Source organism: Musca autumnalis, unplaced genomic scaffold (assembly GCF_047663935.1).
Source record: "Musca autumnalis isolate F117 unplaced genomic scaffold, ASM4766393v1 scaffold_3, whole genome shotgun sequence".
Lineage (NCBI taxonomy): Eukaryota > Metazoa > Arthropoda > Insecta > Diptera > Muscidae > Musca > Musca autumnalis.
In genome coordinates this window covers 65497024-65515526 of record NW_027411866.1, presented here as the reverse complement: position 1 = coordinate 65515526, position 18503 = coordinate 65497024, and the positions used below count along the sequence as shown (strand labels likewise).

The window sequence follows — 18503 nt, the reverse complement described above, 5'->3', positions numbered from 1 at the left end:
ACGTTTTCCTTTCTGAGAGAGATATTTCTCCAAGATCTTGATTTTCTCATTTAGTTGTAAATGAAATTGTTGAAACAATGCATTGAAAATTTCATGCCGAGTGCACTCTATACTATTTTCTGTCATTTTGAATCACGAAAATCTGTAAGTAGTCCGTAATACTTGAAACACGTCTGTTTCAATCGACATATTTTTTAAAACTGATTTATTTATCTTATAAATTGACATATTTGCCAACGCTATGGTATGGAATATTCTAGAATGTATACAATATATGATATTAATATTGTAATACACTCCTGAACAGACTGCTACATGTATATGAGGAAAAGTCAAAAAATTTAGTTTTTCGAAGATCCGGATCATATAAACCATAGATCTTAAAAATCCTTTCACTAGAAGGCGGAAAGGCTACTGCAAAAATTGAAAAATTTGCGAAAAATGTTTTTCAACATATGGCGGATTAATTCAGGTTTTCTGTGGAACGTTTCTTTTTCAGTTAAGAAACCGCCACTCGCGTTTTTGCGGAAACAGCGGTTTGAAAATTTAGTGGCATGGGAACTGTATCCGATTTATCCCAAAAATACTGTGTGATGCTGCATCCACGATTCTTGATGGATTTTACTAAAATAAGTTTAGATCGACGTATTTTTTCACTGCTGATAGCGAAATCGGATGCGCATAAAAAGTGTATGCACTTTGTGCAAATTATAAGCATTATACAGTGTTTTGAATGTGACCGTGTTTTATGGACGGGTTTATACTTTCATATACATAAGTATACAAACTCTGCTGGATTTCATAGTAAATATATTTTTAATTAAGAAGGCTTTGGAAGTTTCCTACGTCATAAAAGTTTTCGTTCTGAAAAAAAATATGAGGGATTCGATTTTGAATATTGAAACTAAACATAACAAAATTAAGAAAAAATTTCAAAATAAAAATACATATCATATTTGAGAAATAAATTCTTTAACCGCCAAAGTTCCCATTTCGGATTTGTGTAAATTATCCTTTTATTCGATGATGTCTTGCGGTTAACCCTCAATTTCCATAAAGCTGAAAATCTACGAAAGTGTGATCAAATGTCTCTGTGCTGATTTCCTGATAATTTTAAATTGTGAAAATTTAATCTGAAGAAGCATATTTTTGAACGGTCCATTCAAGTTCAATTCCTAAATAAAATCTAAAGGCAACTATAAATTTGTGTGACAGTTCCAGAATCAATTATTTATTAGAAAAAAAATTTCCAAAGAAGTATGACATCTACGAAGGATTAACTTTGAAACGAATCAGTTCAAAGAGATGGTATATATATTTTGTTCGAATTTGAATACGAAGTCTTCGTATACATTCTGCAGTTCCTACATTAAGATCCTGATTTCATTTTTTTTTTGATTATATCGATTTCTGTAAAAACACTATTAATTTATCAAAAAAGTTAATGTTGCAGCAAGATCAACAAGCGCTTGTCGACGAAGCTACGGAATATAATTGTAAGTAATTTAATCATTCATACACTTTACCGTTTATAAGTAACATATATAACTATAACATTAATTACGCTACATAATCCTTATGTTATTTCTTTTACATTGACTTAAATGGAATTAAATAGAATGTTCCACGCTCTTCCAGCTTTTACATTTACCTGTACATTTTGTACCAATTTTCATGTTTGTTTTATGTACATATTTTTTTCTAAATATAAAATGATCAGAAATTAAAACAAAATCTTATTCAGTTGAAATCATAAAGTAGTGCCACGAAATTGAAGGCATAGGCATTTAGAGTGCTTGTGGGCTGACAGAAACACAGTCGGCATGCCTGGGTGGGAAGTCCGACAATGATTCTGTAACATCTAGATTCCAATCCATATCAATAATTCCTTTATACTGGCAATGGCCATCGCGATTGTATGTTATAATATTTAGCTACCAAAAATTTTAATTTTATTGTAACTGGTTGAGGCCTATTCCTTTAGACAAGAACACCCCCCAAGCCCTGAGCACGGCCGGATTAATTGGTAGCATAGGTCACGAAGGAATGGGGTCTTGTAAGTATCGTTACATTTTATTTTATGTAACGGTCCTCACCAGACACTATTTCTTCTGACTAATGCTACCTTTATATCCGACCGTGCTCAGGGCTTTGGGGGTGTTCTTGTCAGAAGAAATTGTCCCAACCGGTTACAGAAAAATTAAAATTTTTGGTAGCAATATATTAATCATACGCAATGATGAACCAAGCTAATATAAATGATCATTAGAATCACAGGTGTTGTTGATTCTACCGAAATGTCGGTTATCCCACCCAACCATGCCGACTATGTTTCTGTCAGCCCACTAATCATTCTAAATGGTCATGCCTTCAATTTCGTGGCACTACTTTATGATTTCAACTGAATAAGATTTTGTTTTAATTTCTGATCATTTTATATTTAAAAAAAACTATGTACATAAAACAAACATGAAAATTGGTATAAAATGTACAGGTAAATGTAAAAGCTGGAAGAGCGTGGAACATTCTATTTAATTCCATTTAAGTCAATGTAAAATAAATAACATAAGGGTTATGTAGCGTAATTAATGTTATAGTTATATATGTTACTTATAAACGGTAAAATGTATGAATGATTAAATTACTTACAATTATAATCCGTAGCTTCGACAAGCGCTTGTTGATCTTGCTGCAACATTAACTTCTTTGACAAATTAACAGTGTTTTTACAGAAATCGATACAATGAAAAAAAATGAAATCAGGATCTTAATGTAGGAACTGCAGAATGTATATGAAGACTTCTGATTCGTTTCAAAGTTAATCCTTCGTAGATGTCATACTTCTTTGGAAAATTTTTCTTCTAATAAATTATTGATTCTTGAACTGTCACACAAATTTATAGTGCCTTTAGATTTTATTTAGGAATTGAACTTGAATGGACCGTTCAAATATATGCTTCTTCAGATTAAATTTTCACAATTTAAAATTATCAGGAAATCAGCACAGAGTCATTTGATCACACTTTCGTAGATTTTCAGCTTTATGGAAATTGAGGGTTAACCGCAAGACATCATCGAATAAAAGGATATGATAGGTATTTTTATTTTGAAAATTTTTCTTAATTTTGTTATGTTTAGTTTCAATATTCAAAATCGAATCCCTAATATTTTTTTCAGAACGAAAACTTTTATGACGTAAGAAACTTCCAAAGCCTTCTTAATTAAAAATATATTTACTATGAAATCCAGCAGAGTTTATATACTTATATGAAAGTATAAACCCGTCCATAAAACACGGTCACATGAACGATGCTACATCGCAGCCGCCAAAGTAAATCTTGTTAAAGGTATATAAATGAAAAGTCAACAATTTGTTGTATTCGGAAAACGCATGCACATAAAGCGGTTTTAAGGATTTCGCGATTTTCACGCATTTCAAAATGTATATTACCTGATACAGTTTTCCTTCCAAATTATTCCCTATTTAAAGGAACCCAACATTTATATGAAAGGTGTAAGCATGCATTCTGAAGTGATTACAATAACAAATGTGCGTTTTTGCGTTAATTTTACCCAAAATAGATGAAGAACTCCGACCTATTTTTCCTATATTTTCGTCAACTAACTCAAAAACTACATTGGAAAATATATTTTTTTCTTTTTTTAAATTTGCCCAATACGGTTTTTGTTTTTGCTATAGTATGCTAACCGCTAAACAGATTTGAACAATTTTGGTTCCATTTGAATCTTCGCGATATTTAAATTACGCTCATATTTTTTAAATATTTTAAGGATGCATGAACAGGTTGAATTTTATTAAAACAAGTTGCAAACTAAACTTTTTTTATTCTTTCTGATTTTCCGCGAAATTTACAATTTTTTTTACTAAAGTTATGGCACCTCAGTAATCATATAGTACGTAGGAAGCCATTAGTTAACACTGTTTCTCAATATAATGAGTAGCGTTCTTTTAAGATTTTTTTCTTATTATCAGAATTGAAACCGCCATAACTTTTGCGCGCAATAACCGAAATTAGTATCTCGAACAGATTTGAGAAAGGGAATGTTTTCTCAATCCATGTACCAAAAATTTTTCATGTAGCTTAAAAAAAATTTTAAATTTTTTTTCGATGGAAAACTAACAAATTTTGTCTTTTCTTCATGTACCTGAAAGACAAAATATCACATAAAAACGAAAAGTGCAAAAATGTGTACGGACATCAATTATTAAAGAACGCACATCTATAGGAACAAAAATTTTTCCTGTAGATTTTGAAAAATATGAGTTCTGCAAAAAAGCACTACTTGAGAATAAAATAGAGTTTCATTCCTTTAACTCTAGAGAAAATCGTTTATACACCGTATTTCTTCACGGCTTGCCGAAAATGTCAACTGATGTTATTATTGAAGACATTAAGAGCTACAATATCACACCAACGTCTGTTACCGAGGTTATCACTAAATTCAGTACTGTACATGATGCAATTTATAAAGTACAGTTTGCACGAAAAAATTTCAGCCCAGCTTGCTTGCAAAATATAAAAACTATTGACAGTGTTTGCGTTTGGTGGAAGAAGCAGAGACCCAAACAAAAGAACAGACCAACACAATGCTGGAACTGCCTCATGTATGGGCATGGGGGCGAGCATTGTAGTAGACGCCCGGCATGCATGATCTGCGCAGACGATCATCACACGAACGACTGTCCGTTCAATAAAAATGAGAAAAGGCCAGCAGTGTTCTCTTGTTACAACTGCAAGAAGAATGGCAATGAAAGAAGTGATCATTCAGCCAATGACGTTAATTGCCCATACCGAGCTCTCTATTTAGAAATAAGAGAGAAAGCCACAAACAAAAATAAGAAAGTGATACCTAACAAGAGTAGAACTACACATGTTCGTCAAAATGAATTCACCTCTAACGGGAATCTCATTGGTTTCAGTCGCACCAACAACATGGAACAACGTACGTATGCCAGTCAAGCGAGAGACTCGCCTCCAAATAATCTCTTCAACATAGACGAATTGTTTGATATTTTCACCTCAGCTCTTGACGAGCTTAGTAAATGTACAACCAAAGTACAACAAATACATGTCGTAATGTCCATGGTTAAACATGCGTACGACATCAAGTAATGACCAATTCAGAATTCTCCATTGGAATTGTAATGGAATCACAAATTACTCTACTCTTAGACAATCTGAATTTTTACTCGAAGAGAACAAAATACATGCAGTCTCTTTAAACGAAACATTCTTTAATGAAAACCATAAACCATACTTTTGCAATTATACGATTTACAGAAATGATAGGTCGTCTTCCAGAGGGGGAGGGGTAGCAATTCTGGTTCACAAGTCTGTTGAACACACATTACTACCATTAATTAAAACAAAAGACATTGAAAATATTTCAATCGAAATTGCGATCAACCAGAGACGGATAGTTTTTACCTCCGCTTATTGTCCCAGATATACCGTGCATTTTAAACAAGATTTAATAGAATTAACTTCAATTAATTCTGAGTTCATACTATTTGGTGATCTAAATGCTAAGCATACCTCCTGGAACTGTCAAAGAAACAATACTGCAGGTGCTGTATTAAATGACCTGCAACAAAGTCGAAACTTTTTTGTTTACTACCCCAATAGCCCAACTCTATACCCTCACCAAAGAAGTGGTAATACATCGACGGTTGACATTATGCTAAGCAACTCTTCATTAGATATGCGACTATGAACTTTTGACTATGTAATACCATCAGATCATCTGCCGGTCATATGCACAGTCCAATGTAATAACATTAATGCAATCGATCAGAGAACTCTCAACTACAAACAATGTAATTGGACACTTTTTAAACAGGAAATTTCCAGACATTATAATTTACCTATTCAAAACTGCAACTCAACCGAAGATATCGACAACGAAATAAATATTTTCATAAATATTATTCTGTCTGCTAGGGACATGGCTACACCAACAAAACAGAATTTTCGTTCGTCTACCCTCCCTCCTAGCATCTTACAGAACCTGAGAGAAAGGAATAAATTTAAAACGAAAGAACAGCGTACGGGTAACCCTGATCTTAAATCGATATACAGACAATGTCACAATTTTCTAAACAGATTAATTAATAGAAGGATAATCACCATGCGAAATCGTAAATGGTCCGACATGCTTTACAATATGAAACCTGGTGACAAGAAATTTTGGGACATAAGCAGAAGTTTTAGGGGTAAAAGAAAATCTCAAATTCCTCCCTTCGAAATTGATAATGAAAAGCTTATATCGAATTCAGAGAAGGCGGAATGTTTGGCGAATACGTTTTCAAGCTCGCATGCCTTAACAATCAACTACACTCATCCTCACGAATCAAATATAATAAGAAAGGTATTACATTTGAAATCGGAACCTACTAACACAGAGGATATCGAATATATCACAGAAAATGAGTTGACCTACCTGCTGTCCCAAGTCAAAACAACAAAATCCCCTGGTTTGGATAACATACCGAACATATTACTAAAAAATTTACCTCAGCAAGCTATCAGGAAGCTTATGAATATATTTAACAGCTCTTTACGGCTGAATTATTTCCCATCAGCATTTAAATGTGCAAAAATTGTTCCTGTCCATAAAAAGTCAAAGCCCAAAACACTCCCAGGAAGCTATCGACCAATAAGTCTGCTTAGCAACCTGGGAAAACTTTATGAAAAATGTATTTATCGAAGAATTAATGAGTTTGTTGTCGATAACAATCTTATAAGCCGCGAACAATTTGGATTTAAAAAAGGCCACAGCACCGTACATCAGATTAAAAGGATTCAAAATAAAATCCTCAGAAACAAAAGAAATCGAAAATCGACTGGCATCATATTACTGGACATAGAAAAAGCTTTCGATACGGTATGGCACGACGGCCTGCTTTATAAGCTTATTACTATGAATTTGCCAAAGTACTTAAGTAAAATCATAGAAAACTTTTTAAAGAATAGAAGTTTCTGCATCTCAGTGAATGGCACATATTCCTCTACAAAGAATATCCCTGCAGGTCTGCCACAAGGATCAATTCTGTCTCCAATCTTATACTCCTTATACACTTCCGATTTCAAACTAAACAAAATGTTCGATATTGCGTTATATGCAGATGACACAGCATTAATTGCGAGTAGCAAATTGACAAGCGCTCTCTTAAAGAAAATGGAACGGAGTCTAGATGCGTGCTATAAATATTTCTCCCAGTGGAAAATCAAAATTAATGAAGAAAAGACTCAGGCCATAATTTTCCCCTTTAATAAGTCCCCCAAAAGAAATCCACACCGTCAACTTATGTTCAATGGCAGTATAATACAAATTCAAACAGATGTAAAATATCTCGGAGTAACTTTAGATCATAAACTATTATTTAAAAAGCATATTTATAACGTATGTGATAAAGCTGTAAAAGCATTTCGATCTCTCTGGCCTTTCCTAAATAGAAGATCATATCTTAATTTTACAAATAAAAATTTATTATTCAAATGTGTCATAAGACCTATTTTATCATTCGCTTCTCCAGTGTGGCACAAAGCTGCCAAGTGTCATGTTAAAAATTATACAAAATAAATGTTTAAAAATTATAAATAATAAACACTGGAGATATTCCACACATGCACTACACAACGAAACGGGTTACGAATTCTTTTCAGAGTTCATAAATAGACAAAACTCAAACTTTTATAACAACGTCAGAGAATCTTATTATGATATATTAAGAGAATGTATAGAATTAATATAAGCTATTTTTTATTAAATATAACTCACTAACTGGGAAATATGTTCTATAATAGATTATGACGTCATAATCTATTTATAAACATAAATTTCCCAAAATGTTTAAACTATTTATATAAATAATCAAATAAGGTTTTTTTCCCAATTTTTGCCTGATTAAAACAAATTAATGTTTAGATAAACAGAAATATAACTTAGTAATATAACGGAATAAATTGTTGGAATACATATATATTGTAAGTCTCGAAACATGTATACATACAAATTTGTAAAATATGAAATCGTATGGATGAATAAATGAATTGAAATTGAATATCACATAAAAACGAAAAGTGCAAAAATGTGCAGGATGTTTCGATGGAAATTGGTAAAAAACTCTTCCCTTTTTATGAAATGAAAAGTTACACAGCCCAACTCGATCTTACTCATAACTATTTTCATGATTTTTTTGTGAAAATTGATCTTAAAAAAATTAACAAGTACGGACATCAATTATTTAAGAACGCACAATTCATTGGCGACACTGAACGTCATAAATACGTTTCACATACCTTTCATTACAATTACGAAAAGAAAATTTTTAATAACCGTTGTTTATTTCGAATATTATCATAGATTTATAAACATCTTAAATATTAAAAAAAAAATCCAAATAGGATCACTTTGACCTAGTTTTATATCCACTTATTAAACAAGAAATGTATATATTTTTTATAACTACACGCACTGGGATCCTATTAACAATATCTGACCCTTTTTAGTGTAAATTGATAAAAAAAAATTTTCGATTTTTGGCCAGGTTTTTTCGAAAATCGAACACTGTGCCATGCGAAGACTGCACCTTCTCTATAAAGAGTGCGAACATTCCAGGTGCAGATCATGGTCCTTAAAACGTTTGCGGGGTTCGTCAACTTTAGAGGGGGTTGTTTTTCTTTTCTTACGTTTTTTCATAGTATGCTGTTTTTTCTAGGGGAGGGTTACTAGCCCGACGCCCAAACCCAAGTTTTTAACGTTCTTATGGGAGAGCTACAGAATCAGCAATAAAATATGAGGAGCAGCAACAACAGGGAAACTGAAGTAGCAACAATAATATGAGTGCGTATACATACTCAACGGAGAACAGCTTCGCAAATAGTATGGAACAAGCCAGCAACACCAACGTTTTTCTTCTTGTTTTCGGCAAAAATGCTCATCGACATACGCACCAAAACAAAAATATGTTGATGGCCATACAGCAGCAAAATAACCAGAACTCCAAATACTTCTTCATCAGTGCGTTATTAAAACAAAAATGTTTGCATTGTATTCTGTAACTACATTAAAATTAATTATACAATTTTCTTTGCAATTTCCCCGCGAACAAGCTGTTTTTACATGCTTGAAGGCCAAAAAAGAGAATACACGTATCTCGCCGTTTTTCTCTATCTCATACACTTTCGCGGTTACAGGCCTCCAAAAGTTTAAGGCTTTGATGTAAAAAGGGATCAAATTTGATATTATCTCAGAGGCAAAGTTGTAGCTTTTCTCATAAAGAATATGATGCGACGGACTCCTCGTCGCATCACAATGTGCACCAACTCAAAAAAAAAAAAAACACAAAACAAAAAAAAAAAAACATTTGTTACATTATTTTATGACCGAAAGTTGCTATGTTTAAAAAAAGATTCATTAAAAATAAATTGGCCTGACTCCATTTACACAGAAAAAGAGTTTTCTACAAAATTACTCCCCCCATACTCCCCGCCTTAAAAGATCCTAATCTTTTAACAGGTAGGGCAGGTCCGTCATTGAACATTTTCTTGCTTGCTATTTATCTGACTCCATTTACATAAAATAGTTTAGATGCAAAACTGAGCACTCTTTTGTTCTTAAAGTATTTTAATCTTTTAACAATAAATTATGTATTTATGTATATCTTTTATAAAATAGGACTATTATCATAATCATTAACATAATATTATATTTTACATTTTCAAATACTTTCATTTTAAAACTACTGAAGGCATTACATAGTTTCTAAGTTAATAATAAAAAATATAAAGAATTATAATGACTTAATTATAGGTGATGACACCCAACACCTTCAGCAACCAGTTTGGATGAGGACTTCCTTTCCCCCGATGAAATACGTGGTATATCCATTTTCTCTCGTACAGGAAAACCTGAAACACTGCTAGCATCAGTTAGATGCACGACTTTTCAAGCCATTAACATGCGTACGAGTGGCGCATAATTCTTCGATTTCACTTGAAACAGCACAGGACTAACGATTGAATGCGGGTTGAAGATTCTCATTCACTTGCCTATATCTGATTTCAATTTCATCACGACTAGCACGCAATTTTCCTCGTGTTGTTGACGCAACTCTGGTAACGATTGCTTGAATTTCGACTCATATTGTTCAGAGAGACGAAGCCGCATTTCATGAATTTCTAGCAAATTACTTTCTACCTTAAATGCAAGTTCTTCACGCAGACTCTTAATTTCGTTTTGCAAGTCAGCACGGATCAGTGCTTCAACTGTTCCAACTGTTTATTAGCATCATACAATTGATTGCGTAGAAACACCAATCTCTTTTGCAAATTATTCAAGTCGTCAACGGCTTTTCTACGATCAGCATTTGCAGCATCGTATTTAGCGTTAAGGTCTCCAGCTCGTGACTTATACAAACGAGCCTTTTCTTCAGCAAGTCGGCAGTCCTTGATTTTCCACTCAATTTATTTTTTAATGTTTCGTTTTCAGCCAATAGTTGATTTAATTTAATTTCAAACTTCCGCACACAATGCGAGCGATTTCATTTTTAGTTTCCATAGTTTCTCCAACATTTCCCTGTTGAATCCCTATACTACCTGGAAACCTCACTTCATTCTTGACTATATTATACTCAGGAATAATCTTACGTTAAATTTTCCTAATCGACTTACTATGTACCTGATTGATAGATAACTTGGGAACCCATTTCCCATTGATTTCTTTATAATCGTTTTTAATGTTTACCCTCTTATAGGGCGTTTATACTATTGAAGATTAACCCAGTGGGATTAAAAGATCCAGTGGGTTAATCTATACCGTTTATATATACCTTTTTTGAAGATACAAATGACAGCAGACAGCTGATTTTGTGTATACATACAAAATAGAAAAACATAAAGAAATCAACATAAATTCAATGAAATAAATGAAAAATTAGAAAATAAATATACGACGGGAATCCCATCTAAAAGAACGCGTAAATGTGATTCACACCTACCATGAATTCTTCTCCAAATAGAAGATGTTGGATAAAAGATTATCGTCCAAGCCATAGCCGAATAAAAAGGCGAACATACCAAAGAAACATTTTGTGAGTTTCCTGAAAGAGGATATAACCCTAGTTGTGACCAAGAAATTTAAACTTTTCTAGCTATACTAATGCCAATATTGAATGAATAGCTTTGGGTCAACTATTGGAAAATTCTCGGAAAACAAAGTTTTTGTCAGCACCAGAATGTAATACCATATAGCCGCAGCCATCAGATATTCACAAGAAATGAAATATAATATGATAAATGGAAGATGTCCGTCAAGTGTGTTGGAAGTACGACAGAGATTACTACCATCTTGCAGCAATGCTTCGCACAAAAGAGCTGCAGCATATTCTATTGCCCATGCATGCAAAATTCGCAAGGAACCGATATCCAGACCGAAAAAAGTGTGCGGCATATGGAGTTACTATTCATTCATTCACTGGAATCGGAATAAAGAGGAAGAGTGTACAAGGATTATGGAAAGAAGACTTTTCCAAACTAGATAATAAACCACTAGAAGCGATGTTCAAGATGCCACAGATCAACCCAGAGGATTGCATTGAATAAAGTCCGTTTGATCTTAGTATGCAACAACCTTTAAAAAGAAAAAAATATAGTCAGCTAATGTAACCCTCTTCCGTTAGTAGCTTATAATACGTGAAATCCGCTCAATTTTAAATGTCTATTCCATTTCATATATGTCATAAACCCATTGGGTTTCATTTGACGAATACGCTATGAATTTGATATTTGAAATCCACTGGAGATCGTCATTCTATCTAATTTTTTGAGTTTCTCCATAAACTTGGCATTTTCCGTTTGCTGCAGGTCCCACTTTAACAGACGATTTTGGCTACAACAGCTAAACGGTGTATATTCAATGCAACCATCTGGGGTTGATCTAGTGAATCTTCAATTTTAATCACCATCAACATCAGTTTTGATATAAAATGATGTCATACTGTCATACTGGGTGTCTTCCGAAACGTCAGTTGCTTTGTATTCGTGCATGAAACTAGGAGTTCCCCACTACTGCAATTTCATAAAATTTCTCTAGTATGGAACTCGACCTAAAAGCTCCTAGTTTCATGCATGAATACAAAGCAACTGACGTTTCGGAAGATACAAGACAGGACATGAATTGTTGGACGTTGATGATGCCTAGATAATCGATACTAAAGCGGTATTAATAACAAACCTTATGTTATATCAGCATCTAAATCTCATCTTTTTACATTTACCTCTTGCTATAAATAATAAAAAACGCAAAAATAGATATCATTGAAAAAATATTTATTTATTTCAAATGTTTGTTGCAGATACAGACAGGCATGTCACAGATTCTATCGTTTTTGTTTTAGCTTCTTCAGATTCCGATCGAATTGTTGGTGAAATCGGGAAACATCATTATTTAGTTTAAATATGAAATTAAATGTAAATTTATTAATAAAACAACATTTTTATTATTTATTTCTAAGTGTTTAAAAGTCACAAATTAGAAAAAATAAATATACAATTCCGCTTGAAAAATCAAAAGTGGTTTCATTCCAAAAAATTCTTCGTTATTGGTTTTCTGAAGAAGCTACGGAAATCAATTCCACATTGGATCGGAATTCGTTTCCGTGACATTCCTGATATTCCGATTTTTCAGAGTCTCTAGAACCAGTTATCTGATTCTGTATCAGAAATTCTGCAACCTGAACTAGTTGCGTCCATAAAGAATCAGGAATCAATTCGTGCCCCATACGAATTCACGCAGCCGCATCGCTAGAGTTCTTCTACTGCCTGCGCGACTGCATTAATATGAATGCTCTCCAAGCATGCCTGATATGCTCGTTGATATAGAAGTTCCCGTTTGCACCTTGGACCTCATGATCTAGAAGATCTTTCCCGACGTGCCTGGGTGGAAGAAGCCTGTCCATTAAATCGTGGCAGGGATGCTCACTTTGATAACACCCAAGCGTTATGCTGATGATTTGTAAGAGGACAACAATTTTTCTTTTTTGAGCACCTTGTTCCTACTTTTGATCCTATCGCAAATAACTGCGCGGAGGGCTTAAACATGATATCGAACGTTACAGCCAATATTTTAGGGTAGTTAGTTGTCGAAATCAGGACACCATCGACCAATATGTTCAGTGGAATTCATTTCAGTCGTCGAAGTGGTGAACTGCGGATTTCGTGGCTGATATTTTCATATTCCTCAGATGTAAGAACTGCACATATGTCATCATCAATAGGACCCGAAGCCAAGATTGTACAATCATTCGCATGCATTACGATTTCTATGCCGTGTGGAGGGTGTGGAATTTAGGAAAGGTAGAGGTTAAATAGTTCCGGAGATATTACCCAGCCTTTGGGAACTTCCTGTTTCACTCTACTGGTTTTGGACTTCTTGTTTGCGTACACAAATATAATTACACTATATCCTTCGCTTGGTTATATCCTCAACAGCTACCATGACGTCGCTCGGCCTGTTTTGGTTCAGTAGTTTCTGCTAGTTGTTGAATGTCGTAGTCGCTGTTTGTTGACAACTTTCTTTTATGTTATGCGTGTAGACTTTCCCTGAAAAAATGGAATTGTTATTTTATGTTGTTATTCAAATCAATATTTACTTACCTTTTTGCGAATTTATCCAATTTTTATTTTTAATCCAATATTCTAAAATTTCATTTAGTTTGACAAAGGAACAAAATGTAAACAAATAACTTGGGATAACACTTGCAACTTTTCGTACTATGGGGAACGAGTTGCATTTTTTTGTACAAAAACAGCATTGTATGAAATTAGTATCAAGATTTGATGCAGGATCTCAAACAAATCCGGTCATGAGAAGATTTAAATTTGTGTGGTAAATCTTGATGAAGTTGACCGGATTAAGCTCATAAATCCTGATAATGAGGGTTAACCCTGCAAAAAGCTATAGTATAAACAGCATATTAGGTGGCAAAGTCAATATCTTCTGATTCTCTATTAAGTCAAAACCTAAAAATGGGTATTTTCTGACAAGATAGCTTCTATCTTAGTTTATCTCTTCCTGTAACTCTTCCAAAGTCAATCCTAGCTGGTGACTGACTTCATCTGTAAGAGTTGGAGAACAAATATTTTCATAGTTCTCCGGTGAACTTAAGCTGCTCACCTCAGCTCTGCAAATTAAAAGAGGACATTCAATGGGTAAACATCTTAGTCCGGTCAAAATAGACATTGAAATAGCAAAAATTCCCACAGAGCTGAATTTTGGTGGAGAGCTAGGGTTTGTCGTTAGAAGCAACGTCCTAAAAGTCCCCATCGATCCCATGTGTGCAAAAAAAAATTATTCGGGGTCAAAGGTCAAATATTAAGGGTTTTTAGGTTTTCGGATTTATTTCTTGAAAACGGTTGATCTAATCAAAAAGTGACTAAAGCAAATATTGTAGACAGAAATTGTCTACAAGTTTGATCTTTATAATTTTTTCCTAGAAGGAACCATTCTTTAGATATAGCTGTTCTAAAAAACACATGATTTTTATGCACTTATAAGGGAAATATGCACATATTCAGACGAACCGGCTAAAATAAACGAAGTAATCCGGTCTGTCCCAAAAAAATATATATATTTTCTTGAAGAGCGAAAGTATAGCTATCCTCTAAAAAAAATTTCAACAAAATCGGAGCGTGTTTAGTAGAGTTATTCAATGTTAGAGTTATTTTATGCAAAAATAGCCCATTTAACCCACATGTATAATCGAAAGCCCAACGGGAACGACCCCAACGAAAACTCTCCGATTTTTTTCAATAATTTTCAACTATTGCGGATCCGGTTCGCCGGTTATTCGACCCGAAAGGCCAAATGTAAAAACCGAGTCTAACCCGATTACTGCAAAGTTGATATCGTTTGAAAACTTATGGAAGACTCTAACACATAGTGTCGTTACCTTAACCGGTTCGTTTCATAATGTACTTGAGCGGCTAATTTTTTATTTGACCTTTAGATGGCGATATCTCCAAAATGGTAAGCCTTTTTTAAGAATCATAAAGACCACTCTTGTAGACAATTATTAAATCTACAACTTTTACTTTAGCCGGCTTTTGCTAAGTCTTACAGTTTTTGAGAAAATGACCTTTGACCCCGAATAACTTGTTTTGCACACATGGGACCGAAGGGGACTTTTAGGACGTTGCTTCTAATGGCTAATCCTAGCTCTCCACCAAAATTCAGCTTTGTGGGAATTTTTGCTATTTCCTCCTTATACGCATGTCTATTTTGACCGGACTATCTGCCCATCCCGCCAAATGCTTTTTCAATTTCGTATACAGTCCTAATGCGAATAAACTGTGATGGTATGGAATTTTTCCATGATGGAGTTTCTCCTGATTATCTAAAAAATTCCTTCTTGCTTCCATGAAGGAATTTTCGATTTCTGATCAATTTTCTCTAGTCCCCTTGGCTACACTATTATTTTGAGCAATTTTGCTCATTTGTAAATAAATAGACACTATATACTCGCCCAACATCCTTTGATGTTGGATGAATTGTTCAAAATTCATTTTTGCGAGCCATATTTTTGTCACTTTGCTTCGACTGTGCGCCTTTTAACTCAGATGACGGATAACCTAACGAGCTTTCTTTTGAACCTACGCACCTATTACGTCTCTAAAATAGCGGATGAATCCAACGCAGTAAATTTTTACTAAATTTTTCGTCACTACACTTAACACCAATTAACCACACAAATTTCCTTTTTGAAACCGCAAGTCTATCACGTGGGGGCACCAAATGATAAGACGACTCCTAGTCTCATCACAAAGTGCGCCAAAACACCCTAGAGAAACGAAAAACGAAACGCCGCGAGATGTTGTCTGTTGCATTGCTTAACGGAGACTCATTTTATTCACTACAAATATTTACCACTAGACTATAAACAGAACATACATTTTTGCAAATAACATGGGTACTATAGCTCCAAATTTCACGACTTAGGTTTCATTTTATTTCTCACAATGTCTGGATGCTGCTATAATTTTTTTTATATACATATTTTTTTGTAAGTATAAGCGCTATTGTTTCAAAAATATATTTGTAAATACGTGAAATTATTTAACAAATTTAATTTTTCGCGAATCCATTGAAACTTTTTGACTTTTTTTGCATCATCGCAAAGAGTGCGAATTCAGTTAACGATAATAGGATATATCAGCTTACTATATTAAGCAGCGATTTTTTTAGATTTTTTTTAATTAGCATAATTAAAACGGTAACGAAAATAGATTTGGAATGATGATTTTTTCTTAATATATGTACCAAAATCATAGATGTAGTATCAAACAATTTTTTTTTGATTTTTTTGAAATGGAAAAGACAAATTTAGGCATTTTTCCTGATGTATATTGATACTACCAAAAAAATATGTCTCGTCGAAATAATGGTTTTAGACCCCAAGTATGTTGGTACGAAATATGTTTCAGACAATTTGGAGTCGATTTTGCCGTTAGTCTGTCTGTCTGGCTAGCTGGCGCGCAAGCTAACTCTGGAACGAATCAACCGGTTAAAATTTGACTAGTAATATTCCCCATGCATGTAAAAGGAGGCTTCGCTTTTTAGATATTTTGTAAATTCTCAAAAATAATAGTTTAAAATCATAATTATAACCATTTATAATATGTCAAAACGTGGCGAAAGCGCCCCATGTTACCATATCATTTCATTTAAAACGATTCGGCTGAATCGTTATATGAGAACTCTAAGAGATTTTCAATACAAAGTTTATGTCCATATTTATATTAGGCAATTTTCCTTGCGGCAATTGACAGTTTGAAGGAGAGAGAGGTGAGGCTTAAGGAAGTTGCCTAAAGTAAATATGGACTATCATCTAATAAAAATTTGAAGTTTTTTTACGAAAATGAAAAAGTAGTAACATTTGTATTTGATATATCTTTTTCCAATATATTTAAATAATTATAGCCAAAAAATTATTTTGAAATTGATTTGGAATGATAAAGTGGTTTCTTTCGATATTTTATGGATCAATTCGAACTACATTTAGAATGAGAGGATATGGGAAAATTGTATTCAGAATGCAAAAATGTGGTTGAAGAAAAAATTCCCATTTAGAATAGGACTGTATAGACATATATTTCACCACTTACCTTTTAACCACTTCTTTCTTGTTGCAGCTCTCATCACCTTCGCTTCGAAGTCGTGCTTTTCATGTAGCAGAATTTCATGAAGTGATGGTTTTTCCGGCAGTATATAAGAAACAGGATTATCTTTTTCCTGTAAAATTAAATATAATAGTATTATTAAACGATAAAAGTGTAATAAGTACAGATAATGTCTATTAATTAAAGTAAACAAATACATATTTTGCACCCCTGGAGAAGACAAAATACCAAATATCATTTTAGTTGGATAAGGTAGCTAGAACCTTAGAAATGCCTGAAATCTGGGAAATTTCTGTGAGTTTATATCAAAACGTGGGCCGACCTTCCCACTTTTTTGAGCCTCGAGATTGTAGGCCAAAATAGGAAAATAGCCAGCAAAATCAGTTGGAATTAGTGCAATGTAGACTAGTTCTTTCACGGCACGTTTTGATGCAGTTCTAATGGAGTCGTGAAAAGGCAATCCATTCCCCACATTTTATGCGCATTCGGATGCGATCCAACGCTTGACATCTATTCCTATGATTGACATTTTAATACCATCCGGATGCAGTTCAAACGGAGTCATGAAAAAGGCACTCCGTTCGTTACATTTTATTAGCAGTTGTTAGGCAACAGTTGTTACATAAGTCAGTTTGTACAACCCTACAAGCGCATCGGCATCAATTTTTTCAAAAACGGAAAAACTTGTTAACATTTCCAAAACTTTGACTTTATACATTTGCGAACATTTTTGCGGTAATTTATGAGAAGACGGTTTTTTAATGGAGTGCTGTTGGGGAACATGGCGAAATCTTAACTGGCGGCATTATATAAAAACGCCTTTAACATATGAAGCAAGGACAAAACAGCTTGGAATAAATGGAGAGCGCATAACACACGGCACCTTTTTGACTGCCCCGCCAAACCTACTCAACTTACTCTAGTGGATCTGTGGTTACATTCCATCGAAGCAGCCACGTTCCTGGAACTGGATATTGGAACTGGATTATTTTTGTTCGTTCGTCTTCATTCGTAATAATTTAGGTATCCATAGCTCAGACCATAGATGACATACAGACTTAAATTTTCGTAGAAGAGTTCCATATATAGTTAAGAATTCCTCATTTAAAAAGCAGCGCTCTACATTTACACTAAGGTCAGTAAATCGATCTACAAAATTTGACAGTTCGTGTGAGAAGAATACACATTTTTACAAAAAACAGGGGGTTAATTTCTATGCGGGGTTTGACAGTAACCATATTGGAAGTAAGGAAACCAAAAAATTAAGGCAAAATATTGGAAGGTGTCGGTGGGGCGTGCTTC

General features: G+C 33.9%; 1 protein-coding gene and 2 long non-coding RNA genes across 5 annotated transcripts in view; 1 reads left to right on the top strand and 2 right to left on the bottom strand.

Moving 5' to 3' along the window:
* Nucleotides 1–18503, bottom strand: part of LOC141399986 (uncharacterized) — a 260823-nt gene that overhangs the window by 183617 nt on the left and 58703 nt on the right. For all 3 annotated transcript variants that reach the window (XM_073979372.1, XM_073979373.1, XM_073979374.1), the window contains exon 3: nt 17187–17313. In XM_073979372.1, coding sequence (XP_073835473.1) covers nt 17187–17313 — 127 coding nt within the window. The remainder of the gene's footprint in view (nt 1–17186; nt 17314–18503) is intronic.
* On the top strand, nt 10881–12336 carry LOC141398048 (uncharacterized). Its single transcript, XR_012411599.1, has 2 exons — nt 10881–11116; nt 11177–12336. It is a non-coding gene; the product is annotated as an uncharacterized lncRNA (long non-coding RNA).
* LOC141398049 (uncharacterized) lies at nt 12339–13785 on the bottom strand. The gene is made up of 2 exons (XR_012411600.1): nt 13680–13785; nt 12339–13625 (listed from the first exon to the last, which is right to left on the bottom strand). It is a non-coding gene; the product is annotated as an uncharacterized lncRNA (long non-coding RNA).